This window comes from Penicillium coprophilum, assembly GCF_028826855.1.
Source record: "Penicillium coprophilum strain IBT 35676 chromosome Unknown utg000002l_segment0_segment1, whole genome shotgun sequence".
Taxonomy (NCBI): Eukaryota; Fungi; Ascomycota; class Eurotiomycetes; order Eurotiales; family Aspergillaceae; genus Penicillium; species Penicillium coprophilum.
In genome coordinates, this window is record NW_026622722.1 from 5,400,248 (window position 1) to 5,418,940 (window position 18,693).

An 18,693-nucleotide genomic window follows, 5' to 3' on the forward strand; every position below is an offset into this window, starting at 1 on the left:
CCCATGCATTAGCGTTGTCTAAAGGAGATTGCGGCACAGCCCCGACGCTAAGTGTATTTATATTAACAATGGTGTGTCTAGAAAGTGGAGTAGCTCACAGCGTCATGATTGTATACTCGTCCATAACTGATCCATGCGATACTCCGTACTTCTGATACTCGACCCTTGACATTGACCTTTAAGGGTTATATTTCCACCAAGGCAAGCTTGTCTATCAAAGTATTCCAGTGGGGTTACTCCGCACGGCTAGGGGGACGAGGTCCTTAGGTCAAAGCGCCCGCTTACATCATCACAGCCCAAGGGCATTACCTATCACTACTCCGTATGGAGTACCTAGGTACAATATACAGGGCCATTTTCTCTATTAGGGCTACGTTAGGACAAGAACAGGGGCTTACGGTTCACGCATACTCCGCCAAGACAGCCCCGAGAAGGTGCCACAATGCAATAAGCGTGAACGCCACCGATCAAAAATATAGTATTCTTCCACATGCACACAGTCAATCAAATACGGAAAATTGCAAGTGGTTAATTCCATCAACAAATATCAATTATTGATATTCATATCACTGGAAGAAAAAGCAAAGTGCTATGCCTTAGGGGTGACCCTTCTTGCCCGGGCTGCCTTGGCAGGGTACATGCACTCCGTACACACCCCCGTGGTAAGAACTCTATCCATGTAGATCCCGCCGATCAGATTGCGCTAGTAATAAAATGCTTTTATAAACAACCGAGTACAATGAATTACTCGCCTGGAAGGCCTCGTGTTGATGATATTTGGTATGTAAACTCGAGTATGCTTTGTGATTGAATATTTACTACTATTGTACGAAGCCTTATCCTGATTCAACCACTGAAAATATGTAGATTGATATCGTATCGCGTATCTCTCAGTAAAAAAATTACAGAATGCAACTCAAAATTAGCTCAGGCTTGGCAGAGCCTCATGAACAGAATTCTCACTAGGGCGGTACTATAGATGCTGAATGGCTAGTATTAAACTCCGTATTGCTACAGTATTCGAAATACCCCATGATTGTACTGGATGGAGGATATGGGACTACAAATCTCTGAGCCCCATAGGAGTTGGCAAGGCCCATACATGGCATATATCTCCCATCCGATCAACACGGCGCAGCCCGTTTAACAACCCATCACCCGGTCAATCTTGATCATACAGCCGTTGGCGATTTGCTTGCGTCCGCAATGGCTACAATGGCCTCGTTTGCGAATATCATTGTAGGCGTCCAACAAATCCTGCCCCAAGGCCTCACAGTGATCGCCGCTGACAAAAAGACCGCAGGTTCCACTGCAAGTTCCAGTGTCGGAATTGCTTGGTCGAGTTAATGAAAAGTCAAATCATCCATTCTCATTAAAGGGTAGACATACTCGAGGTAAGTGCTGTAGGTGTTGCTGGGAGTCACCTTGCGGTAGGCATCGTCACAGCTAGAACCGAGCTTTTCGCACAAGGCAGAGCCCTTGCAGTCGACGTCTCCTTGGGCCAAGGCTGCCAAAACGTTGCGGGTCTCCACAGAGGCTCCACTTTCGACCATGACGGATTTCTCGCCATTGAAAACGTGGAGCTTTTCGCCCCTAGCAACGATTGAACCGGGGCCTGCTGCCGCAATGGTGGCCAGAATTGTGACGGTACAAATGGCATGGTTGATAAGCTGCATTGTGATGGTTTGGGTAAAGGGATCTTGGTCAGAGAAAGACAGAAAGAGGAGTGCTTTGGTAGTAGAGAAGTCATCTAGAGGCAGCGAGCACCGACCCTTTTATATCCTTCTAGTCACGGAGATATCCCACAACACAGCACTAGCTATGCGGAGACACAGGATGAAAATAGTGATCACATTTGCATATCATTAACTGGATTGGGATCAGAATTTGGTGATAATGTTTACTTGATACGCTACTGGGATGACAGGATTTGGACAAGGCTCAGAAAGATCGAGCCATGACCTAGAACGATGCAGAGCAATGACATATGTTTCAATCGTTCAGTATACTATACAAGTGACGATTCAATACCATATCTGATCAAGGATGAGCACACATTGTAGATTCGGTGTTAATATGTCCTGTGAAGCCCATGGCGCATGTTAATGCACATGATAAACACAAAGATATCTACACAGCCATGCTCCTTCGGCCTCGGTTGAAGCAGTTCCGTAGAGCTTGAAAAAACCTCTAAGAATGTACTCCGTATAGCTTTCCTTAGCTGGCTAACATTCCTCAGCACTCTCTGACCCCTATATTACTAGTTCAAACCTATCAACCGAACATTTGCCGCCTGACTCGCATCAAACCTTTTCTTGGTTGACACTTCGAGGCTGATAGTTCTTCCTTTTACGCGATATCATATGATTGGTCTGCGGTGCTCGTTGTTGCCCTGCCTTGTTTGAATGGATCAGAACCCCTGTTGAACGACGATCAATGGCCATAGTACTTGACGTATTTGAACAAATCTGGCTGCCGCCGGGCTTCCAGCGCAGGTGATGATCCTCCTGCATTAGTTGATGTTGTATCACATTCAGAACCAAAGCAGGAATAGGAGTGATTATCCAGATTCAAGCATGCACTCGAATTTACGTTTCTGCCAGTTATATGAATGCCCATAATCTACATTTGTTGATCCATACCCTAGCCCGCTGCCGAGGTGGCCCGTCGCGGTATACCAACAATCAGCTAACAATATATCCTCAAGCAATTGGTTGATGCGGCATATTCCCTTTTTTGAGGGACGCGTGGCATGGTGGAATGACCGAAATGTTCCCATGTTGGGATTTTACCCAGGTACTCAGCTTTCAACAGCTCTGAGACCCCCGACCACCGACTCCCGACTGTGGCCCTGTCTGAGAGCTCCCACCATGGTTTTAAATAGAGCCTATATAAAGTGGTCATACACCCGACATATGGTAGGGTAATGAAAACACAAATCCCTTTTCCAAAACACCAGTCCTACTTCTCGAGTAACCGAAGGCGCACGCTATCATCATGAAAACTTTCACCCTGACATCTTTTGGAGTTGTCTTCTCTGCTACTCTGGGAGCATTGGCTAGCCCAGCGAGCGCTGTGTTCCCCACCTTCAATGACTTGGATGTTAGAAACGAAAACAATCGCCAAATTAGATACCCAGGAGTAAGTCTCTCAATGTTCTTTGAAATACGAGACGAAGAGGCTGACCTTTTCAAACTAGGAGTGCGATCCAACAAACAATCAATGCCATTATGAGTCACAAAGTGGCCTGAAGGCTATCTGTCGTTGCCAGTTCAAAAAGGTAGCTTGCCCTGGACCCCATTTCTCTGGAAGTGTGCTGACTTCTACACACAGTGCACAGACGCAATTGAGGACAAATCCTGCTACTATGACTCTGTTAATAGAGATTGCATCTGTCAGGATGTGGTTACATCAGGCAGGTAGATTCTGCTGCTGATATTGGATTGGTTTAGAAGTAGTCACTATGTAGAGGGACCCATACAAATTCGCTGCGTTTCGGTACATGTTGTCCTGTTATCTATTCTATACCAGCATTGAGCAAGAACTATTATCCTGAGGTTTCATTATTATATTTTCACTCCTGGTATGAAGCACTACAGCGCTAAATAGGGTCTAGTCTCACATGTGACATGATTCTACTCAAGTATCGAGTCATGGGCACATATTTTGCTGATCACTGTCGATCTCCTACCCCAAATTGGTGACCTTTACGAACCGTATACAGGTATAATATGGTGGCAAAATATTGTTGCTGTCTGCCATTCCTTATCTATCCCTCAGTCTGCCCTTTGCATAGACCCATTCTCTACTGTCATTGCAATTTATCTCTCTAACAATTACTTCATTTCCAGAGATTTACTTCTGGGACGCTCGCCTCCGGTCGGTACTACCAGCTCATTCACAATACTGAAATCGGGATGCACAAGGTGTTAAGAGATTCAGCAAGTTTACCACCGCGAGATAATTCTTGCGGCTTCGCTGCATGCAACCCAGCGGACCGGGCAGATTTTGAGGTGGCTGCTCGAGCAGGGGATTTTGACCTCCTCCGATCTGTAGCACATAACAGGGCGTGGATCGTTGACCAATCGTACTGCCGGAGCGGCAAGTCCATTGACTCCTGCGAGGAGTTTCTGCATTCTTTGTGGTACGTCTATTATCAATGCGCCAGACATGTCTCCCACGAAAGCTTTGAGCAAGACAGATGGGTCCTTGACATTCTTCGGACGCGAGGGCGAGGGCCTCTAATGAGGCCAGCACGGGGCGGTGGCATCGATATTGCTAGAACCCCCGATGGGACTGTCTGGAATGACCTGCCGTTTCTTGCGACGGATATGACAGAGTGCTGGATCAACAGCTACGTGGCAATGGACTCAAAGCAACGCCTTAATGCTGCGTTCTTCCTTGCAAAGCTTGCGTCCACGCGCATTGCGAATGATCGGCTTTGCCAGATTGCTCTGATCATTTTTCGTGATACATTTGAGTCCGAGCGTCCCCTTGGCAGCTCTAATGATCCGGATGAGGAAAACAATCACCGAACATTCCTTCGTATTGCTTCGTTACTTCCATCTGCATGTGCCTGGATCCGAGAAGCCGGGCATAACATCATACTCTTATCCGATGTCTCATGGAATGATTGCTCTGACAGTACCATTGGGAGAGGTGGTTTCAGTTTTGTCCAATCAGAGCTAGGTCAACGAGCACCTGGTGGGTTTAGTCCCTGGAGATGGTTATACTGGCTCAAGCGGTTGCATGAGATAGCCGATGAAGCATCCAAAGCAGATGAGACGTTGCTCGCAGAAGAGGCCGCGAAGGCAATTGAAATTATGTTAGGTCACGTCAAGGAGAGGAACTCTCAGATTCTCAAGGTATTTGAGGCAGCAGGCGATGCTGTGACCCAGGAGAAGGACCTCATGGGTCTGAAAAAGAAATGGTAGATACAGCGAAATCAGAATTGGCGTATGATTCTATGTCCGAGGGCTACCGTGTTGTTCTTTTTTCTTTGTTCTATGTTAATCGTATTGTGAGTTGCTTTTCTCGTGTTGCATTCTTCTGCGCTCTAGACACGACCAGGAGAAATTGATTGATTGACCCTCCGAGACATGCACGTAATCCACACACAGCCATGTAAATCTTAGCTATTTCTTATTCTAGTGTGTATGGAATCATGGTTGGTGGTTCTCACAATAATTGTCTAGATCAGGCTTGTGAATCATGCGACGGATGCTTACACTGCCAGGTAGGCACCCCCTATTAAGTTCATTTGCAGTCCCGACCTGACGACTACCCAATGGCCAAAATCAATTCAAATTGTCAATATGCAAAGGCCAGAGCCCCAAGCATCCCTGTGATACTATCATGGGGTTCTTCTTTGAACGCTAGATATAGATGCTTGCCACATGCCCTTTGACGAGTCAGTTTCTTTAATCAACAATTCCATTCGAAATTAGGGCTTACTTCTAACAATGCCATATTTTTCTATGTAATTTTCTTTCATGGACCTTCTTTGATCAAACCGACTAAACCTGTTGGCATATTTTTAGGGATAATGCGTATTGGCCGAATTTACCTTTCAAGGGTTGCTTTAAGCTTCTTTGGCTAGTTCTTTGGCGATTCGATTAATTTTAGTATAATGGGTTCTTTCAAGGGTAGACTGATCACTGGAATACGACATTTTCTTTACAATGCCATGATTCCACTGACTACGAGCCTCCAAGGTCTACGAATATATAAGATACAATATGTGCCTCGTAGAGTATACTCAAGATTCAAGTATCAACAACAATCAGTTACCTCACAGCAACAAGTTCAACAGCAACTAATCTACTACAGTAGCCATTTTGCCAACATCAGCCAATTCATCACTCACAGCAAGTAAGTACAACAATAGTCCCTATGGTTGAGTGGTCCCAAGAGCTAACTATACATTTAGAAATGTCTCACACTCTTCGTTCCGGAGCTGTCTACAACACCCCTCCTCCGCGCCGTCCTCGTGTTCAAGGACCAAATGTAATTCATAATCGGGACTACATCGTCTCAAATCACTCGGATATTCCCTTGGGCCTCGTACGCAAAAAGGTTGCTTCGTGCCGGCTCGAGTTTCTAGATGTCGGCCCAATAGATGAAGAGGATCCTAATGACCCTAATCGAAATAACCATACTATTCTCCGACTCACGTTCTTACGCCAGCTGGGTGACGATACCCCTTATGCGCCTATCGGTACCAGGGGAGTTATCCTAGACTTGGAAGGTATGGAGGCACTCAATGGAACAAATACATCTATACTAATGATGTCTACCTTTGGATACGAAGGCCTGCATCAGTTAGCGCTCCACTCGGTAGAAGTACCTATGGGCCGTGATAAGTCTGTTTGGGATTGTGTTAGGATCATTCGAAGCACCGGTTTGGTCCCTTGTCACCTTGATCCCACTAACACGGAATTGGTTGGCTGTAGAGACTTTGTGTGAGTTTTCTTTCCCTGATACGCTTTGAGACATACGCTAATCCCCGATATTGATAGGTCGCAACTGATTTATCAATTGAATGAGCACAGGTTCCTGAGGCTTCCGGCTAATGCTAACACTACGATTTTCAACCATTTCAACTACAGATATAATTGGATAGATGGCTCTGCAGGTAGTAACAAAGTGCTCAGCAGTGTGGCGTATGCGCTCTTTAGACAGTCATACCAACATGTGATGATTGGTGGTATCACATATACTGGAACTCGTGAGTTGCCCATGATATATTCCCCCTTTTGGAATCAAATGCTGACGAGATATCGATAGGTCAATTCATTCAGTAAAAGAAAAAGAGGTCAGTCGATTCCTTCATGCTCATTGGAAGTGTCACTGTTTACAATATTGCGTTCGTATGATTTGTTGTCTTCAGTTGACTCAGAGAATATATCCATGTCAAAGTTCGTATTCTGGAAGCCTCGTTTTGCAAGAGAATATGTATATAGAATCCAGTACCCCTTTGGAGAAACCCGAGAGAAAAGTCGATTATAGCTTGTAAGGAGCATGTAGACCTCTGCATAGAAGCTGATATTACTAGAACGATTACAGTGGCTAAAAAGTAGATATGTAATTTTCTTCATGACTTTGCGAAGCCCTCACTCAGTTCCTCTGTTGTTGATACCTCCCAAGGTAAGACCAAATAATTCGTAAGTCGTATTCAAATTGCTCAGATATCTATGCAGGGATGTGGGCTGAATCCACAATTATTTCGAGTATGAAAGCACAAGCAAGGAAAAGGACATTTACAAACGCGCTGGAGGGGCACCGGAAACATGAGCCTCTGTAGCTGACTGGATGCGAGCACCAAGATCCGGGTTAACACGACGGAACATCTCGTAAGTAGCCTTGCGAACACGCTCATCGGCGCCACACAAGTGACCAGAGATATTACCGACAAAGTTCTCCTGCTGGCCGGAGGTACGGCCAAGGACCTGCCACAGGCCGTTAGCCTGGACGTAGTCCTCAGAGGTCACAGGGTACTGCTCGGCGATGACAGCGCCGGTCCACTTCTCGTGTTCCTGGCTAGCCTTGACGGGCTTGTGGGCAAGCGGGCGGAAGGTGGAGGGATAATTAGGATTGGCACCGTAGTTTCCGTTGACGTTCATATAGCCATCACGGTGAGAAGGGTTGAAGGCTTTGAGCGGGCAATTGACGGGGATCTGCTCGTAGTTGCCGCCCAGGCGATGGCGGTGGGTGTCAGGGTAGGAGAAGAGGCGGGACTGAAGGACAGGGTCGGCGGAGGGTTCGACACCGGGGACCATGTGGGAGGGGGAGAAGGCGGCTTGTTCGATCTCGGCGAAGTAGTTCTCCGGGTTCTTGTTCAGGGTGAAGCGGCCGAAGCGGCGCAGAGGTACCTCGTTCTGAGGCCAGACTTTGGTCAGGTCGAAGACGTTCCAGCGGAACTTCTCAGCCTGCTCGGGACTCAGAACTTGCACATAGCAGGTCCAGGAGGGGTTTTCGCCGCGTTGGATAGCTTCGAATAGGTCCTGGGTGTGCCAGTCGGGGTTCTCGGCGGACAGCTTGGCTGCCTCGTCGTTGGTGAAGGTCTTGTTGCCCTGGTCTGTCTTACAGTGAATCTGGACGTAGTTGAAGGTGCCGTCTGGCTTGATCCACTTGTAGGTGTGGCCGGAATAGCCGTTCATGTGGCGGTAGGAGTATGGGGTACCGCGATCACTGAAGAGGTGCATTACCTGGTGGACTGCCTCGTGGTGGGTGGAGAGGTAATCCCAGAACATGGTGGCATCCTTAAGGTTGGTCTGCGGATTGCGCTTCTGAGTGTGGATGAAGACGGGGAATTTAGCAGGGTCGCGCAGGAAGAAAACAGGGGTGTTGTTGAACACCCAATCCCAGTTGCCCTCCTCGGTGTAGAACTTCATGGCGAATCCGCGGGGATCGCGCGCACTGTCTGGAGATCCCTTCTCACCACCGACGGTTGAGAAACGGGTGAGCATCTTGGTCTTTTTGCCGACACCCTTGAGCATATCAATGATGGTCTATGTGTTGTTAACCTAATGATCCTTTGCTGAATGGAAAAGGTTTCCCAGGCAGTACATACGATATCGCTAATATCATCAGTAACCTCAAACTCGCCATATGCGCCAGCACCCTTGGCGTGAACCACGCGCTCAGGAATGCGCTCACGGTCGAAGTGTGCTAGCAGATCGATCAGGTGGAAGTCCTGCATCAGAAGAGGACCGTTGGGACCAATACGCTGAGCAGCCTGGGGGTCCATGACCTATATAGGGTTAGATCTTGAGATTCAGAAGACAGTGAGCCGGGCGTACTGGGCAGCCGTTGGAGGCCGTGTAGACCGGAGTCTCATTGTAGCGGTAAGTTTCTGCGAAAGAGAGGGTATTAGCTAGGTTAGTCTGGGGGGTTGATAATAAAACCTACTAGGCTCGTTATCTTGACCCATGATGGATGAGATCTTTGGCTATGGAGAAAGAAGAAGAATCCTGGGAGCACTCTGGTTTATATAAAGGAGAAAAAAGTGCCTTGTGGGGGAGCCATGGAAAAGTCGCCCATGGCCCCACAGGATCTTTGATATGGGAAAACATACACTTGTTTATCGGTCCATAGGTGCCTCTCGATATCAGCAAGTATCAACTATATTGTATTTTGTACTATATAAAATTTACAAATATCAGGGCATTGACGTGTGCATGCATACTATCCAATCGCATCTGAGCCGATGTCATCCCTGTCGGATCCACTCCCCGGGATCAAAGCATCGGGACAACATGGCTTTGTAAATGGACTGCGGCTAGACCAAGAGACATTCCGGGGAGGTCAAGTCTTTCTCCCAACTTTAGACTATACCACTTGAGCAGTTCGATCCGATGTCACCTGGGCAACTTCCAAGGTCCTATCGGCACGATCCGAGATCGGCAAGCCCCCGGTCCGACCCCGGAGATACAGTTCTATATCCCAAAAAATTCATTGGAACAATCTAATTGTCTCATAGCGATCTAAAACCCCCGAAGTTCGGTCCGTTCAAGGAATTCTGCACACCTGCTCTTCGACAAGAAACCTCGAATAGTGCTTCCCTTGAAAGTGGTACAGGTGATGATGCAAAACACACAGAGCCAAAAGAAAAGAGGAAAAAAAAGACACGAAAAAAAAAGGCTCGCTTAATGCGCCCAATGCGCCAATAGTATATCTTGTATATCGATGTGAGAAAGGCAAACTGAAGTAAATTGAGATCGGAACAAATCGTAAGATTGGGTGGGTATATTTAGCGCTTGCGGTTTCTTAAGAGCCGACGGATCAATAAAAATAAAGGAGCACCATGAGTATGCTGCAAGTGCGTGCATGTGAGATGGGGTTTAGCTGGTAGAAGTGGGCGCCGATGTGATTGCAGGTGTGTTAGTGGACTCATCCCAACATCCCCACACCCTCCCCGGGCTATGACAGCTCGCGGAAGTGGGCGACGCAGAGTCGGCGGTAGTTGTAGCTACCGTGGTCGTTTCGTCACGACAGCCGAACCACCCTGGGTTGTGACAGCTGGTCGTCGCAGTCACCGTGGGCAAGGTGGTAGTCACTGTGGGTGCCGGGGTGGCTGTTGTGGTGGGATCATTGCACCCGAACCAACCAGGAGTCATGCATGTCGTGGTAGTCGCAGTGCTTGTCGGCGAAGTGGTAGTGGTAGTCGTAGTGGTGGCGGTTGTGCTTTCATCTAGACAGCCCCACCATCCAGGAGTCTTGCACGTAGAAGTTCTGGTGGCAGACGTGGTAGTGATGGTAGTGGTAGTAGTTGTGACCTCAGAACCGTTGCTTCGGAAGAACTTCCAGAGTTCACAGTCGAAGCATTCTTCCTCTGCGACACATGATGGGACACTGTCGTATTTCAAAATAACATCTGATATTACGTTCTCAATCTTGTGGGTACCAAGACCAACACGCCAGCCCTTGTCTGCCACGGTATCATAGGTGCACACCTGTCCGGTATGGCATGCTGACTCCATCGCATAGCCACCCCATGTACATATGGAGTTAATTCCATTGCAGGTTCCCATATAAATTGGGTCTGCTGTGTGACCAAAGTGGTAGGCTCCAGTGAACTTTCGCGACTGTGGAAGTCGGGGAGTCATACCCTGGCGGGCTTGGGAGACCAAGACGAGCTGCGGGTAATGCTTCTGGAACTGCCTCAAAAGTGACCACAGGCAACCCAAACGTCAATCCAACCAGACTTGTCATTGCACCACCTAACGAATGACCGGTCATCCAAACATTCGCATCCGGGTAGATTTCGGTAACGTTAGAGTATAGGTCGATCGCTGCCTGATAATAACGGTTTTCGTCAGTCATAGACTCGACAATGCATGTCAAATTTGCCGTAAATGTAGCACTCTGGCAATCGCATGATTGTCTCCATAGATAAGAGCCACCTTGGCCGCAGCAACAACTGAAGTATAGATTATCATTGACTTTATCATTTGTTGTGGTACCGGCGCCATCAAAAAGAGCAGGTGAAGTGCCCTTCAGGGAAATGACCACAGTGCTGTTTGTCTTATCGGAATAGATGTGCCCTCTCAATCCATCCTTTTGCCAACCGAAGCTTCCCGAATAGTTGAATTGGCCATGAATAGTGTGCCACTCTCCTGTTCCAGGTTCTTGAATATAGTCGTTTGCAGTCATTTGTGCAAATGTCAGGACAGTCTGCTTGTCTGTAATATTCGGCCCAGGAACGGTGTCCATGACCCAATCCAGTGGAGTCAAAGCGGCCGCAAAGGCGGAAGACCGCGCAGCTGTCAAGTGACCTTGAATCACTGGGAGTCGTCGGTCGGCTAACCGTTGTATTGTGAGGGGGCTAGATGATGCAGGCAAAATGTTCTCTGATGCAATATATTGTTCTTCGTAGCCATCTTCGGAAACAGCTCGGAGGCGAGTGTCTGGCTTGACGTCGAGCCTTGCATGAAGGTCGGGTTGATCATAGGTACCTCGGTGGAAGATGTGACGCAGGGACTATGAACGGTTATTATAGATCAGCCAGGGTAGTACAGCTTTGCGTAGGGCATCTTACAAACTCATGTGTGTCTGGTGTAGCTTCGGCTCCATTCCCAGGTATCTGGGGCGGGATGATGGGAACTTGTTGAGAGGGTGGATAATAGCCTGAGGCGGAAGCAACATCTGGTAATGCTGCAGTCAATAATAATAGGCTGTTGAAACTGAGTTTAATGTATGAACGCTTTCGAGGCATGACGGTGGTGATGATGAGGATCAAGATCAAGGAGACGTTAGTCTATCGCGGCTATCGGCGAGTCACTTGATAAGTGACGCAGTGCGGAGAGCGATCGGCACGTGATGAGTACCCCCGTGACGGGAAGCGATATCATGTGAATCCAATTTCTCAATTTGGTATCTTCTGAACTGATCACCAGGAAAGTAATCAGCTGCTACTGATCAAAGTATACTGCATGCTTGATACGGAGTACTTCCGATTCAACTTCTGGACAATAGGCCCAGGCTATACCTGGGGGTCTTAGACGCGGATCGGCACAGGCCTATCAGCTGTACCGGGGAGCGGAGACACGCAATTAGTGCCTTATAGGACCCCATCGCCCTTGGCCCTAAAATGTCTGGCCCCTCTGAAAATAGCACTGAGCCTCATTTACGTTCAGCACGGTCTTTCACCAGAATGGACAGCTCAGGTGTGAAGTCTCCCACAATTGAGCAAAACTCCAAAACAGCACCTCTGGCCTCACCTGTCAGTACTGAGGGGCAGGAAAATACACCCGACGTATTTGAAAGACGGGGCTCCGCAGACTCTGGCACCGCATGCGATGCCCAGACAGATGATGGCGATGGCTTTGTGCTTTCGCGAAGCGTACAAGACCCTTCAGAGGAGCTACCGATCGAACTAATCAGCCTGGCGGATCGGTAAGTATGGCCATGTTGGTGCCATGTTTCAATATTTTATTCTAACAGCCATCTTCTCACTAGTTTCGTGAATTCACTGAGCGCCAGAGTACACAACTCGCCTCCCACGATCGAGAAGATCTCCGAGCTTTTCCAAGTTTTCTACAGCCGAGCCGAGTCCCATATTGCCACGCATATCTCTGCTCTCATAACTCGTATCAATCGGGATCCTTCGCCTCAGGTTCCTGCAAAAGCCCCACGAGGAAGCGCACTGTCAAAACTGAGCAGCAAACGTTCTAACGACGATGTCAGACAAGGGGCTCCAGGCCGTCAAATGTTGACCGCGGCCGAAGTAGCTGAAAGGCGAAAGGCTCGTAGAGCACTTGAAAACAAACGGATTGCATTAGAAGAGGCTGCCGAACGGAGGGTGTGCGAGCTGGTTTATGATAAACTGTGGAGGCACAAAAGTACATTGGATGATGTGCGAGATGAAAAATTGCGTTCGAAGACTGCGGCTTTATTGCTGGTCGGCATTAATTTGAAGGACCTTGGGATCGATATAGACCTCGAAGCGATCGACGAGCAGAAACAGGACGAAGCGAACGAATTCCTTTGTCAAGCCCGAGAGTATCTCGCGAAGATGAACGATTACAAATACCCCCTTGGAAAGCTTCAGCAACTCGCAGCAGCGCACAAGGCCATCGTCGACGCCCTTACTAAACTGTTACCATCTTCCTCCTCTGCAGACGAGATTCTGCCCACTCTGATCTATTCGCTTGTGACGTGCCCCCCTGAGGGAATCAACATTGTCAGCAACTTGGTTTTTATCCAGCGTTTCAGGTCCTCAAACAGAATTGACGGAGAAACTGCTTACTGCTTAACCAACTTAGAGGCCGCAATAAGTTTTTTGGAAAATGTCGATCTTTCCACTCTGCGTGCAGATGAGCTCCAGGATGGCCCTCTCAAACCCCCTAGCGAGACAACGACAGAATCCGCAGGCCATGTCGATCCTTTTCGGCCACCCAAGGAGACTACAACTTTGGCTGTGACGACTGTATCTGCATCGCCGGAACTGTCAAAACCAGAAATCAAAGAACCCGCTTCCTCTACATTACCTAGGCCTCGACCCTCTGTCACACCACAGCAACGACGCCTCAGCAACCTTTTCCAGCCGCCTTCTAAAGTCCTCGGGGCGGCAAATGATGCCGTGCGTACCACTGCCGATCAGGGTCTAAAGAACATTGGTGCTACATTGGACAGCAGCTTCAACTTTCTGTTTGGTCGTCTGAAGGAAATGCAAAACATCCAAGGACCCGGCCCGGAGGGTAGCGGACCAATACTGCCGAAAACATTGGCCGAAGCTCGCCGTCTAGTTTCCTTGCCGCCTGCCTCTGTTGCCAACCAAGACCTGACCCAAGGGGAGCTCGCTGCAATTAATTCTGTCTCTGTGGATGAAAGCACACCCCCACGCAGTAGTTCGAGACTCACAGACCTTTCCAGCGGTGGCCCTACCCCTCGGGACAGGAGCGTGGACAGCACTCGAACCCAAGAGAGCGGCAAAAAGTCCATCACGACATCATTGCGTGAAGATCTTGCATCGAATCCAGCCATAAGCTCCACTCCGTTAGAATCGATGCGATACTTCGGCAACACGCTCAACCCTCTGAACCATATTCCAGGCATGATGAAGAACTTTGGCCGCAACACACCAGAAACACCCAGCGGCAGGTCCGTATCTCCATCGGGACTGGATAAATCCAGGCCATCGCCCGCCTCGGCAGACAACACTAGTGGTCCTGTCAGCCCAGTCCCCACCTCTTCATTGAAGAATGATCCTCCGATTCAGCGGTTCCTTGAGACACAGGATGCGCGCGATCTCCGGATTGGGGACGTAGCTGTTCTACTGGAGGACTATAAGAGACTCGCTGCTGCGCTTTTCAAAAGTACTGCCGAGTCTCGATAAGTTTCCGTAGATAGATAACCTTTTTTTGTTTCATCTCCTTTTTATTGCTCGCAGTGAGGGATGAAGTATTTTTGCATCATGGATCGATGGCGTTATTATATCTGGCGTTACATTTCATCTTGGCGAATTAACCTTGGATTAGATAGCATAGCTTTGGTGATCTCGGGAGTGAGCTACGCATTGTCCATATCATACATCATTTTAGCAAAAATCAACACTTCAGACCAACATATGAATGCAAAATTGATAAGCCCCAGCCCCGATGTAAGAACCAAGCAAATAAACAATAGAAAAAAAGGTACCAAAGCGTAAAAGGGGTATTAACATGCATAAATCAAGTCCTGCCGTACGTAATATGGGGCATAACGCAATTATCTCAATCGACATCAGGGTTAACGATAAGCCATGCCGAGCAAGACAGCTATCCCTCCCTCATGAGTAGCGTCCACGCAGAACCTCTGCACCGCCAGTTCTCATCTCGGTCAATTTATTCGTCAAATCCAAATTGTCTGTTTCAACTTCGTCATGACGGCGCTTGACTTCGCCTTCAAACACAGCAGCTGTGCGGCGGCGGGCACGTCGTAAGTTCTTCATTTCTGAAAGAAGATGGGTGAAACGGTCGATCATTTCATCACCGCAGTCTTCCCACTCATCCATGGTCATGTGTGACAAACAAGACTGGCGTTCTTGATCCGTCAGAGTTAACAGATGGGAGACGACACTCCCAGGCTCTTGGGTGTCTGGGACAATCGGTGGATTTGGTGGCAAGGAAGGTGATTTGACAACAGGTGGAGGAGGGGTGGGGGATTTGTCAAAGGGCTCAGCTTGGAGCTCGGAGAAAGACTTTTGGTAAAGCACTTCTGGAGGATAGTCTGCCTCCAGTGATCGCTTTTTGGAATGGATGACAGTATTGCGACGACTACGATGTGACGGCTCTTGCGACTCCTGTGACTCCTGCGATTCGTGCGATTCGTGCACGAAAAAAGGATCTTGCATCGTATGGTCGACGTCTAGGTCGGTCAGGCTGGTCATGTCAAAAGCATTGGTCGAATGGCCGCCGCTTTCCCGTCGTCCATCCGCGCGTATAGTACGGTCCATGCCATCGTCGCTTCCACCATCGCTGTCAGTATGATCTTGAAACGATGTGATGCTGAGCGACTGGCCAAAATCTGGTGGAGGTTGAGAGATATGGCGAGTGGGGGATGCATCAAGTTGTTGGTCAAGTTGTTCAAGAAGTGAAGGCTTTGGCGGACTGAAACGTGTCCTGGGTGTTGCCGAAGAGTTAGGAGGGAGAACAATCTTCCTGGGTCCAGTAGGAGGAAGCATTTGGCCTAATTTCCGCGGCTTGGACTTGGGTTGTGGTTGAGTTTGAGGCTCGGGGTCAGAGTCTACGGTAACAGGCTGCCGCGAAGTAGTTCTCTTTCTACTGGCGGACCAAAAATTTTCCAGGCGCTTGCTCAATGGCTCCTCGGTCGTACGTGGTTTGCTTGACACATGCCAGTCGTGTGCTTCGAGCTTTTCGTTATTACCGCCATCTCCACCAAGAGACGAGGTCATTTGGCTTCCGAAGTCATCGAAGTCATCTGAATCAAACCCAGCTTTCTTCATGGCTTGATCACCTAGACCATCATACCACTTAGAACTGTACGTATGTCGTGAAGGCCGGGGCTGGTACGTCGATGGTAGAGGGTTGGTGTAAGCAGCATTGGTACTTGACGCTGCTTGAGATTTGTTATCATCAAATCCGTAGACGCTAGTCCCCGCCACAGTTGAATCATCGATGGCCTCCACATCTGTGTCAAACACATCCCTATCCCGCTGCATTCCATTTGTAGGAAGATTGTGGGGCTGATTGGGAAACTGAGATGCACCAGGAAGTTCTAGCGAGCCACCTCTACCATTAATGTTTGAAAGGCCTGAGTCGACTAGCTGGGTGACCGGCACCTCGACTCTGGCTTGTTCTGCACGTTGCTGGCGCGACTGGAGGGATTGATCGGGGGCTCCGCGAAGCTGCCCACCTTCTTTGGAGTGGACATAATCGCCGACCCCCATGGTCCTTTATTTAAATCAGGTATTGTAGGGTAAATGGAGAGATGTGTTATTTGTTTTTGATGACGCCGAAAGATGACCGGGATCAGTCCACGGTAAGGTTTTTGGGCAAACGCGATATCACCGCGTAGTCACGTGCCAATCATGTTAAACGTCTTCGAGCCTCATCTATGGCAACTGTGCTTGGGGTGGTAGTGATCATCCCCCGGCATAGATGCCAAGCATGCTTGCTTGGCTACATCATGCATGCCACGATCATCTAAGGCCACAATGTGTCTTATACAACTTATACAAAGAACTATATCATACTGGGCGAGAGGGGTGTTTGGTTGTAGATGGGTGCTTAGCTGTAGGTAGAATGCAATTAATTCATTGGGGGTATATTGGGTCAAGGTTTACATGAGCAGTTCCATAGCGGAAGAACATCGAGATCACTTAGCCGGGAGAGTCATCATCAATATGAAAATTCTCCAGATTGTATGCAACACTCCTGCCTCGTTTCTTGGCCTTCTCAAACAGCTCGACCGACCTTTGGACTTCGGTTGCTTTCTTTTCAGTTGCAAACCTGTGCTGACGTCTCGCTTCAAGGGAGCCTGAAGTTTCATCTAGGAGCATCCGGTCGGGATCGTGGTCTTCTTCCAAATCTGCCGGTAATAATAGCGCAGACAGGAACAGATCACCGATCCACAAAGAGATCATCCCTCTTAGCTCCAGCAATTCAGGCGAGTCGGAGTATGGAGGAGACCCTAGGAGCTGGTCCATACGTGCAGCAATCTGCTGTGCCTGTTCCAACTCCAGTGCCCTGATTGCTGTGATGGCAGCATCTGCCTTGTTTTGTGACTTCCGACGGTGGCCAAATTCAGATTCTGAATTTTCGTCCTCAGAAAACTCACCTGGCTCTTCTTCTTGGCGAAGAGCGATTTCCTTCCTATTCGCCTTGCTTTCTTCCTGGGTCATGTACACCCAAAGCCCAAACATTGCAGGATAAAAGTGCAAAGAGGAAATAGACTGTGGTGAAGATTTCATGAACGGATGGTTGAGAATAAGTCGTTCATAATATTCTTTAGCTGCCGCAAAGCCCTTGGTGGTAAAGTTTACGGGTGTGCTTTCCTTCGGATTCGGCACCTTGGACGCACCAGGGTTGGCTGGGTTTTCCCGTTCGTCACGCCGCAGCAAGATTTCAGCACCGATGCCCCACCTTGCTTCGTTACGAACGTCCATTCGAAAGCCTCTATAATCTTCGCGCAAGATCAAGCCCCAAGCTCGTCCGGCTCGAACATAATCACCTTGGAGCATACATCGATGTAAAATGGCTGTCAATGCACCCAGATGTTGGAAGCGAATGTTGCCTTGCTGGGCCGACTGAGGAGGATAGATTGGAGGTGATAATGCCGCCAAATCTTTGAGGTGGCGTGAGGTAGTTTCTCTTCTGAGTTGCTCATCCTTATCTTGTGCATGGGGAAAATGACCTTTCGGCAATTCTTGGTTGGACGGAAAACCGGCAATTCGGTACTGATGGGATTCATTCGGCGTCAACACCAAGGGAGCCCCAGCCGGCTCAGATTCCGTTGCCGAGGCTATGTCAGTTGTTTCTTCGCCATCCAGATCGCTTTCACTCCATCCCACACTCCTTTTGCGTTTTCGGCGGTCATATTGAGATGTGCGAGTACCAGGCGGGTGGAGCCAAGGCGGTATTGGTAGAGAAAAAACCGAAGACGACGGCACAGCCATATGCTCAAGAGGAGTCGTCTCCCATGCGGCGTCAAAGAAGGTAGGAGCTGTAGCAAGTCTGTACTAGGGCCTAGGCTGTGATTGCTCCAATTGATAGTTGCGCATTTGTCAGAGAGAGCGGGTGGTGGAAGATGACGGAATGGAATGTGATGCCTAAGGCACTTAAATCGAAGCAAAAAAGGCAAACATCATCACTTATCGTCCTCTATCAACTGCTTGCTTTGATATGACTCCTCTACTCCTCCTTTTCCTTTTTCTCTAGTTCCCCCTTTCCATTTTTCCTGGCGCTCTTTTACCTCCGTTTCGTATTTGCCAGTCGCTAGCTGTCCTTTTCTAAGAGTGGTTGCCATAGCTCCGTGGGGTTCAAGGCTCGGCGGTTATACCACTCGTAGTGTGGGCTGTGCCTGAACTCCCTAGACAATTTGAGACCTCTGGCCGCTGTTGCTCGTATTGGGCAGGGAAATTTGTCTTACGCGTTTCGTACCTGTTGCAAATAACCTGGTAGCCGCCAACTCCCTGTCCGCTCTCCACTCCTTTGTTCCCAAGGTCCGACATACGGCTTCTTCAGAATCACC

The 18,693-nt window shown here is 48.6% G+C and overlaps 8 protein-coding genes across 8 annotated transcripts; 3 read left to right on the top strand and 5 right to left on the bottom strand.

The window, feature by feature from the left end:
* Positions 1-1,143: 1,143 nt before the first annotated feature.
* Positions 1,144-1,676, bottom strand: N7500_004109 (uncharacterized protein; the record flags this gene model as incomplete). The annotated part of the gene is made up of 2 exons (XM_056675255.1): positions 1,144-1,333; positions 1,390-1,676. 2 exons carry the CDS (start codon positions 1,674-1,676, stop codon positions 1,144-1,146), a joined length of 477 nt encoding a protein of 158 aa, XP_056535780.1.
* A 2,241-nt stretch (positions 1,677-3,917) lies between these two features.
* N7500_004110 (DUF3632 domain-containing protein) lies at positions 3,918-4,934 on the top strand (the record flags this gene model as incomplete). Its single annotated transcript, XM_056675256.1, has 1 exon — positions 3,918-4,934. One exon carries the CDS (start codon positions 3,918-3,920, stop codon positions 4,932-4,934), a length of 1,017 nt encoding a protein of 338 aa, XP_056535781.1.
* Positions 4,935-5,931: 997 nt separating this feature from the next.
* N7500_004111 (uncharacterized protein) lies at positions 5,932-6,803 on the top strand (the record flags this gene model as incomplete). Its single annotated transcript, XM_056675257.1, has 3 exons — positions 5,932-6,461; positions 6,519-6,727; positions 6,787-6,803. The coding sequence occupies 3 exons, from the start codon at positions 5,932-5,934 to the stop codon at positions 6,801-6,803; spliced, it is 756 nt and encodes a 251-aa protein (XP_056535782.1).
* A 456-nt stretch (positions 6,804-7,259) lies between these two features.
* On the bottom strand, positions 7,260-8,932 carry fgaCat (catalase easC; the record flags this gene model as incomplete). Its single annotated transcript, XM_056675258.1, has 4 exons — positions 7,260-8,510; positions 8,573-8,752; positions 8,802-8,854; positions 8,911-8,932. The coding sequence occupies 4 exons, from the start codon at positions 8,930-8,932 to the stop codon at positions 7,260-7,262; spliced, it is 1,506 nt and encodes a 501-aa protein (XP_056535783.1).
* A 910-nt stretch (positions 8,933-9,842) lies between these two features.
* Positions 9,843-11,716, bottom strand: atg15 (triglyceride lipase ATG15; the record flags this gene model as incomplete). Its single annotated transcript, XM_056675259.1, is given in 3 exon segments — positions 9,843-10,658; positions 10,675-11,481; positions 11,540-11,716. 3 exon segments carry the CDS (start codon positions 11,714-11,716, stop codon positions 9,843-9,845), a joined length of 1,800 nt encoding a protein of 599 aa, XP_056535784.1.
* Positions 11,717-12,091: 375 nt separating this feature from the next.
* N7500_004114 (VPS9 domain-containing protein) lies at positions 12,092-14,338 on the top strand (the record flags this gene model as incomplete). The annotated part of the gene is made up of 2 exons (XM_056675260.1): positions 12,092-12,396; positions 12,460-14,338. The coding sequence occupies 2 exons, from the start codon at positions 12,092-12,094 to the stop codon at positions 14,336-14,338; spliced, it is 2,184 nt and encodes a 727-aa protein (XP_056535785.1).
* Positions 14,339-14,770: 432 nt separating this feature from the next.
* On the bottom strand, positions 14,771-16,390 carry N7500_004115 (uncharacterized protein; the record flags this gene model as incomplete). Its single annotated transcript, XM_056675261.1, has 1 exon — positions 14,771-16,390. The coding sequence occupies one exon, from the start codon at positions 16,388-16,390 to the stop codon at positions 14,771-14,773; it is 1,620 nt and encodes a 539-aa protein (XP_056535786.1).
* A 432-nt stretch (positions 16,391-16,822) lies between these two features.
* On the bottom strand, positions 16,823-18,118 carry N7500_004116 (uncharacterized protein; the record flags this gene model as incomplete). The annotated part of the gene is made up of 1 exon (XM_056675262.1): positions 16,823-18,118. One exon carries the CDS (start codon positions 18,116-18,118, stop codon positions 16,823-16,825), a length of 1,296 nt encoding a protein of 431 aa, XP_056535787.1.
* Positions 18,119-18,693: the final 575 nt, after the last annotated feature.